Source organism: Microcebus murinus, chromosome 16 (genome assembly GCF_040939455.1).
Source record: "Microcebus murinus isolate Inina chromosome 16, M.murinus_Inina_mat1.0, whole genome shotgun sequence".
Lineage (NCBI taxonomy): Eukaryota > Metazoa > Chordata > Mammalia > Primates > Cheirogaleidae > Microcebus > Microcebus murinus.
The window spans coordinates 26964176-26972464 of NC_134119.1; the positions used below are offsets into that span (position 1 = coordinate 26964176).

The following is an 8289-nucleotide window of genomic DNA, read 5'->3' on the forward strand; positions in this document are numbered from 1 at the left end:
CCGCCGCGGCCATCACCACTGTGGGCAGTCGCATTTGGCCGCCGCCGCGCCCCCCGCCCGTACCTGGGCTTCACGCCCCCCAGGTGGGCCCGGCCTGGGCTCCTGTCCCCCGCCGCAGTCACCCCCCTCGCTTTCCTGTCCCCTTGGGCGCTGGGGGTCGCTCAGGGAGGGACATGGGTGACCGGAAGTGAAAACTGTGAGCGTCGCGCCCGGGGCGCCAAGGCCTGAGGCGCCGTCGGGGCCACCGCGACGCACGCATGGAGAGCACTGGGCGCCGGGCTGCGCACCGACGGCTCACCGGAACCCACGGGCTCTGCGGGGCGAGGGCTTTGCAGAACCGACTGGCCGCCCGAGGCGCGGGAACATGAGGCTTAGCCCGGATCCCGCTGCGGGCGAGGCGCGCGGTGCCCAGACCTGCCCTGGTCGCGGGTGAACAGCGCGGAACCCCAGGACTCGGTAATGGGCGTGAGCGGGCGGGCGCGCGCGCATGCGCGAGACGGTGGCGGGCACGTGGCGGGGCTCAGGGCGGCGCCGCGCGGGAAGCGCCTGGGTGCCCTGGAGGCCGGCAGGGTGACCCCCTGCCTCCCGTCCAAGTATGGCCAAGACTAGCATCACCATGGGTCCCCCTCTGCCGCCGTGACCTCCTCTCTGTAGCTCTGAGCCATCCGGGAGGGGTTGGCACAGGTCTTATTCATCCTGGGGCGGGCCCTGGAGCTGACTTTCCCTGAGTCCCTGCCCTCGCGTGGCTTAGTGTCCTGTCCCTGCAGCCCGTCGTTGTCTGTGGCAGCATGGTCTTCTGTCTGGAAAACGAGGAGCCGCGCCGCCCACTGCGAAGCGCCATGGTCCACTTCCAGGCCTCAGAAGTCCAGCAGCTGCTACACAACAAATTCGTGGTCATCTTGGGGGACTCCAGTGAGTGCCCCCTCTGGGATGACGCTTCCTAGTCCCGCACCTTGCAGCCTAGCCTGTTCTCTATGTCTAGACCCTGTGTCTCCATTTCAAAGCTCCTCTCTGTCTGTTATAGTCCAGTAAGCTTTCTCTTCTCTTTATTTTCTCACACATTTGCCACAGGTGTCCTGACAGATGTAGCCTGTGCACTTTTTATCCCATCCTCGCTCAGCATTTCCCTCCCTCACAGTCCCCCATAATTTCCCTCATGAGAGTGGTGGATTGTGGTGTGTGTCTCCTGAGTGACTTGGTTGACTTAACTCCTGCCAGGTGATCTTGGGTCACTATGTAGTGTTATCGGGGAGACAGACAGAAGGAACAGAGGCAGTGCCAAGATTTTTTAACCTCACCTTTTCTCCTGCCTCCAAGTCAGCACTCCACAGAGCTGGTGTTGGGGAGCCCAGCCCTGGGAAGATGGGAGGCCTGGACTTGGGAAGATCTGGGGTGGTGTGAGGTCTTCCAAACCTTTAGGATCTCTGTCTCCCCACAGTCCAGCGGGCTGTGTACAAGGACCTGGTGCTCCTGCTCCAGAAAGACTCACTGCTCACAGCTGCCCAGCTGAAAGCCAAGGTGAGGGAAGCTTGGTGGCCATGCTGTTGGTGGGTGGGTGCAGACCCTGGCCTGGCAGGGTCCTCCTCCCTGGCATGGATCTGACCCAAGGGGTGGGGGCCGGGTAGGGGGAGCTGAGCTTTGAACAGGACCAGCTGGTGGCTGGGGGCCAGCTGGGCGAGCTGCACAACGGGACACAGTACCGCGAGGTCCGCCAGTTCTGCTCGGGTTCTGGCCACCACCTTGTGCGCTTCTACTTCCTCACCCGCGTTTACTCTGAGTACCTCGAGGACGTCTTGGAGGAGCTGACATACGGGCCTGCCCCGGACCTGGTGATCATCAACTCCTGCCTCTGGGATCTCTCCAGGTTGGGCGGGGGAAAGGGAAATACTGGTTGGGAGTAGACCACCCCTGTGCTCTTGCCCACCCTGTGTGGTACCCAACAGGTATGGCCGCTGCTCAATGGAGAGCTACCGAGAGAACCTGCAGCGGGTATTCGTGCGCATGGACCAAGTGTTGCCAGACTCCTGCCTCTTGGTGTGGAACATGGCAATGCCCCTTGGGGAGCGTGTCACTGGGGGTTTCCTCCTGCCAGAGGCAAGTGACTGAGACCCCTTTGGGCAAGAGATGGGACAGCTGGCTGGTAGATAGGGGACCCTCCTTCCCGACCCTGCTTCATTTTGTGGCTATTAGAGGTTGCACTTTCTCACTCAGCTTCAGCCTCTGGCAGGCTCCCTGCGGCGGGATGTGGTTGAAGGGAACTTCTACAGTGCTACCCTGGCTGGGGACCACTGCTTCGACGTCTTGGACCTCCACTTTCATTTCCGGCATGCAGTACAGCACCGTCATCGGGACGGTGTCCACTGGGACCAGCATGCACACCGCCACCTCTCACATTTGCTTCTGACCCATGTGGCTGATGCCTGGGGCGTGGAGCTGCCCAAGCGTGACTACTCCCCTGGTGAGCCCTGTCACAAGCTGGGAGGGTAGTGATGCAGAGAGGGCCCTCAGAGCACAGGGCTCAGAAATGGAATGTGAGAGAGCTACTCAAGGGGAGTAGGGGGCATTGAAGGACTTGTGGCTCCTGAGTGCTCTTCCCTCATCCCCTGAGAAGGGTTAGATCACAGGCGCAATGTTCTAGTCTGAGTTCCAATGTTCTATGGTCTAGCCATGTGGTCACCTCTTTGTACGTGAACAAGCTTATGTAAGCATTGATCACATAAGGCCACTTGTTAAAAGACATTTCCTCAACAGATGAACAGGAAAGAAACAGGGGTACCTCTACCTAGGCATGGGTGTGGGGGATGGAAAGACAGAAATGGAGGTCAGAATAAAGGTAGATCTTGAGAAGCAGAAAGAGGGAACACACCTTGGCCTTGGCCTGAAATGAGAGGGAGTGAGGAAGACTGAGTAGAAGGCACAAAGTTCTCCACCTGCTCTCGCTGTTCTCCAACAGGAGGGAGTAGAGCTTTGGAAATGTGGATGGAAGTGGATGGCCAGAGTTCAGGGCCGTCTGGCTCCCCAGGCCTGCCTAAAACAACCATCCCTTTCCTAGATCCGTGGATGGAGGACTGGCCAGAGATGGATCATCTGTTCCAGGGAAGCCGTGGGCAGTCCCCTGACTTCGGGGAACAGTTGGCCTTGCCCCCACCCCCACCCTCTCCTTTGCCCCCTCCCATGCCTCTTCCCTACCCTCTTCCTCAGCCTTCTCCACCTCCCCTCTTCCCACCCCTGCCCCAGGATGCCCCTTTTTTCCCAGGCCAGCCCTTCCCACCCCAAGAATTCTTCAATCATAATCCAGCAGAGGACTTCTCGATGCCACCCCACTTAGGTAGGTACCTCTGCAGCCTCCCCTTGTATCTTCCCTTGTAGCTTCCTCCTGTGCCCAGGTGAGCTAAAAGGAGTTAGGTAGCCCCTTGTCCTCCCCTTCACCCCCAGTATCAGGTTTGGTTACAGCAATCCTTGCGTCTGAATAGCATCTGTAGACTCCTTAATCAGCTCAATAATTGTCACAATTTCCAAGCCTGGAGAGAGGGGAAGAGGTATCACTCTTTTGCAGGTGGAAAAACTAAATCCCAGAGCAGCTCAGGTGGAGGACCAGAGCTGCCTGAAGGCAGAGCTGCACTCACCCTGGTCAGAAGCCCACTCTGATAATGACTGGTTCTTTTGTAGGATGTGGCCCTGGAATGAACTTTGTGCCTGGCCCCCTGCCACCTCCAGTCCCTGGCTCTAATCCCCATGGTCAGCACCGGGGCCCGGTGGTCCACCGGGGGATGTCACGCTGTGTTCCTAGCGGCCCCTACCATGTGCCGAGGACGGGGGGACCCTGCAGACAGCGGCTCAGGCACTCAGACAGACTGATCCACACATACAAACTGGACAGACGGCCTCCTGCCCATTCGGGGACATGGCCTGGGTAGGCTGGATCTTGGGCTGGGGCTGGATGTGCTGATGGCTATGCAGGGCCTGCCTAGCACTGCAGGTGCTGGGCTAGGTATCTGTTATGCGTGGTATCGTTCTTGTCCATTGCTGTCACCAATAAAGGCATGGAAGAACAGAGTGACATATTCCTGTGTGAGGGAGTGGGTCTCCCAAACCATGATCTTAAGAGTTGGAGAGATTGCCTCTGGGCTCTCTGCAGCATGGGCCTTTGACCCAACACTATTTAGAAATCATTGTGCCCTTCTGCAGTCTCGCATGCATTTCTGCCCTTACCAGAATGTGTGTACTTAACAAAGATCCTGGAGGGGTCCCTTGTTTTTAGCACCTCTTTGAGATTGGGAAAAATCAAGGGCTGAGTTGAATTTGTCAGTATTTTGTATGGAATTTCAGATCTGCTAGTTCTTACGTGTACCTCTCAATCTCATGCATTCATGTGTACATTCAATATCCACCTACCCCTGGAGATAGGAAGACACAAACCTTATCTTGCATAATTCTTGGTATATAGTAGACACTCAGGTACTTGGAATTAAACCAGAAGCTCCCAAACCCAAGTGGGAGACCAATTGGAAACCCTCTATTTAATTGATGTGATGCGCAGTGGGAGCAAGGTGAACACAGACCAGCTTCTCTGGTGGTGGTAGTGGGGATGAGATAGAGAAGGAGCTGAGGGAGAAGAAATCCAAAGTGAGTGCCAGGGCAAGGGTGGTGATAGGGAGGCTGTTCTAAACTCCATACAGAAGTGACAAGCAGAGGAGGTGTAGGATCTTAGCTTCGACAAGTGGTCCTGACCCTAAGTTTGTGACCCTACAAACAGTACCAGCAGTGGAGTGTGGACTAAAATGTGAGATGGGATAAAGGATACAGCATAGCAGTGGGCTGATAAGTGATGTAGGGGCAGAAAAGTAAGGTAACATGAAGATCTCTTAAATAATCTTGAAATAGAATTCTTGCATTACCTGTCCATACTTGTTAATGAAATTATACCTTGTTAAAAGAGAACATCTCGGACTGGGCACAGTGGTTCACGCCTGTAACCCTAGCACTCTGGGAGGCCAAGGTGGGTGGATCACTCAAGGTCAGGAGTTCGAAACCAGCCTGAGCAAGAGCAAAACCCTGTCTCTACTAAAAATAGAAAGAAATGAATTGGGAAAACTAAAAATATATAGAAAAAATTAGCCGGGCATGGTGGCACATGCCTGTAGTCCCAGCTACTCGGGAGGCTGAGGCAGGAGGATCACTTGAGTCCAGGAATTTGAGGTTGCTGTGAGCTAGGCTGATGCCACAGTACTCTAGCCAGGGCAACAGAGTGAGATTCTTTCCCAAAAAAATAAAAAGAAAAAAAAAATATATATATATAAAAGAACATCTCACACAAAAGGAGATGGAAATAGATCAGAAAAGTGTTGATCCTTGCGAGCAATCTAGACTAAAGGCAAATAAAAGGAAGCTATTAAATTAACACTGGTGCTGAGGAAACTGAATTAATAAAACCCTTTAGAGGAGTCAAATGAGACTGTGCAATGGCACCAGCACAGTGCCTGGAACAAACAAGTTTGGCTTTCTCTGACATAAAAAGTGGAAAGGGTGGCTGGGTGCGGTGGCTCACGCCTGTAATTCTAGCACTCTGGGAGGCTGAGGCAGGCGGATTGCTCAAGGTCAGGAGTTCGAAACCAGCCTGAGCAAGAGTGAGACCCTGTCTCTACTATAAATAGAAAGAAATTAATTGGCCAACTAATATATAGAAAAAATTAGCTGGGCATGGTGGCGCATGCCTGTAGTCCCAGCTACTCAGGAGGCTGAGGCAGGAGGATCGCTTGAGCCCAGGAGTTTGAGGTTGCTGTGATCTAGGCTGATGCCACGGCACTCACTCTATCCTGGGCAACAAAGCAAGACTCTGTCTCAAAAAAAAAAAAAGTGGAAAGGGACATAAAGAAATGAAAGTACTTTCTGTTTGGAAGATAAGATTTTAGTTCATTTTCTTCACAAAAATTGACTTTTTTCATTACATTAGCCAAAACCCATCCCTGGAACAGCCCTACTCTGCTGTCTCCAGTTTGACAATCCCTTGTCACTCTGCCTTCCCTTTTCAAAGCCGTTATCTCTGTGCAGATACCTTTGTAACTCTGATTCTGGGGCTTGTTAATGTTGCTGGAGAAAACCGTATTCCTGGACTGATTTGCAGGAAAAAGTAATGTGAGCAACCCAGCCTTATGGGGCCCTCTCTGTTGCTTCCATCCTGTTTTCCAAGAATCCTGTCACCTTCCCTGCAGAGCCCTTCTAGCACTTTTCCACTCATTTCAAACTCCATCCCAGTTCTGGAACTCTCCACAAGCAACCTTGAGACTATTGAGTGTGCTCAATATCCCCTTCATTCTACCTCTATATTTCTAATTTCCACCCTATTTTGCTATGTGGCTCATATTGCTCATAGTGAGGTTTCATAACCTTTACCTCAGTATCCCAACACCTTTGTCCTTAAAACTTCCTTACATTTCTTTAAAATGTGCTGAAATAGCTTAATATTAAATTTGAAATTTATAGGAATGGAATAAAGGAGATACAGCTGGGCCAGTGGCTCACACCTATAATCCCGGCACTTTGGGAGGCTAAGTTGAGAGGATCACTTGAGCCTAGGGGTTTGAGCCCAGCCTGAGCAACACAGCAAGACCCCGTCTCTACAAAAAAATAATAAAAAAATTAGTCTGGTGTAGTGGTGCATGCCTGTAGTCCCAGCTACTTGGGAGGGTGAGGCAGGAGGATCACTTGAGCCCAGGGGTTTGAAGTCACAGTGAGCTATGATGACAGTACTGCACTCCAGCCTGGGCAACAGAGTGAGACCCTTTCAATCAATCAATCAATTAACTCTTGTCATATAAGCATGTAGTACAAAATGCTTTAAAATACTTGACTCTTCTATTACAGATTTTATTCAGTCATGACTAGGAAACCAGATTCTTAAAAATAGCTTTATAGGAATCATCACTTGCATTTAAGTTGTTTCCTCACCTTTGAGATGTGAAAATAATGATAATATCATATTGACCCAATATGTAGGCCCACTATTTACTTGTTAAGAAAAAGAGAACTCAAACTTTATTGTCTCAAAAACCATTCATATTTGACCATTGACAAATTATTAAATAAGACAATATTACATTAACTCCCTGTCATTCATGGAATCTTTGTTTTTAAAGAATGGATCCAGTATTCATTCCTTTGCTGTACTGAGATAATCTTGAAAGGAGTAAAAGATTCATGAGCACTTCAGTTGTGATGTCAGCTCTTACTTTCCAGAGAAAAAAATTCTGTTAGGAAAACTAAAACTAGTGGCTTTTTAAAAAAACATTTTATCTAAACTAGAATTTTCCCAAAAAAGTAGATAACTTGCCTACAGTTCCTTGTGTGTTAACTTTAGTGTTTATGTACATCTAAACATGTATGTTGGTGAAAGTTAAATTCTGATTGCAAGGAAATTAACCTATTTCTTTTTAAAACCAAAACCTTTATTGAAATGGGACCAGCAAACTGCACATACTGAAAGTGTACAAGCCGATATATGTATGTCTGTGAAACCATCATCACAATCAAGTTAATGAAATTTATCCTTCTACTTCTTTACAATTCCTCCCTCTTGCCCCTCCCCACACCCTTCTCACATCCCGTGGCTCCTGGCCCCAAGCAACCATTGATACGGATCTGCTTTCTGTTACTATAAATCAAAATGCATTTTCCAGAATTTTATATAGATGAAATCACTCCATAGGTACTTTTTTTCCATCAGCTTCTTTCATTCAGCCTAATGAGTGGGATTAATGGGACAACTAGAAATGAATCCATGTTATGTGTATAAATAGTCCATTCCTTTTTATAGCTGAGTCCATTGTATGGATATACCAACATTAATCGATTTACCTGTTGATGGACATTTGAGTTATTTTCAGCTTTTGGATATTATAAATAAAGCTTCCATGAACATTATGGACAAGTCTAAATATGTCCATATTTTTTCACTTTTCTTTAGTAAATAACTAAGAATGAAATGGCTATATCATACAGTAGGTGTATGTTTAACTTTTCAAGAAACTGCCAATTTCCCAAAGTGTTTGTACAATTTTTCGTTCCCAGCAGCAGTGTATGAGAATTGCAGTTCCTCCATGTCCTCGCCAGCACTTGTTATGGTCAGTCTTTTTAATAGTAGCCATTCCAGTAGGTGGGTAGTGGTATCTCATTATGGTTTTAATTTGCATTTCCCTAATGACTAATGCATTTCCCTAATAATGCTGAACATCCTTTCATGTGCTTATTTTTGATCTGTATATCTTCTTTTATTAAGTACTGTTCACAGAG

At 49.5% G+C, this 8289-nt stretch overlaps 1 protein-coding gene across 1 annotated transcript; it reads left to right on the forward strand.

Moving 5' to 3' along the window:
- The first annotated feature begins 1 nt into the window (after position 1).
- On the forward strand, positions 2-4054 carry PCED1A (PC-esterase domain containing 1A). Its single transcript, XM_012755217.2, has 8 exons — positions 2-456; positions 768-912; positions 1439-1518; positions 1626-1864; positions 1944-2094; positions 2212-2458; positions 3053-3328; positions 3670-4054. The coding sequence occupies exons 2-8, from the start codon at positions 789-791 to the stop codon at positions 3915-3917; spliced, it is 1365 nt and encodes a 454-aa protein (XP_012610671.1). The 5' UTR covers positions 2-456; positions 768-788; the 3' UTR covers positions 3918-4054.
- Positions 4055-8289: the final 4235 nt, after the last annotated feature.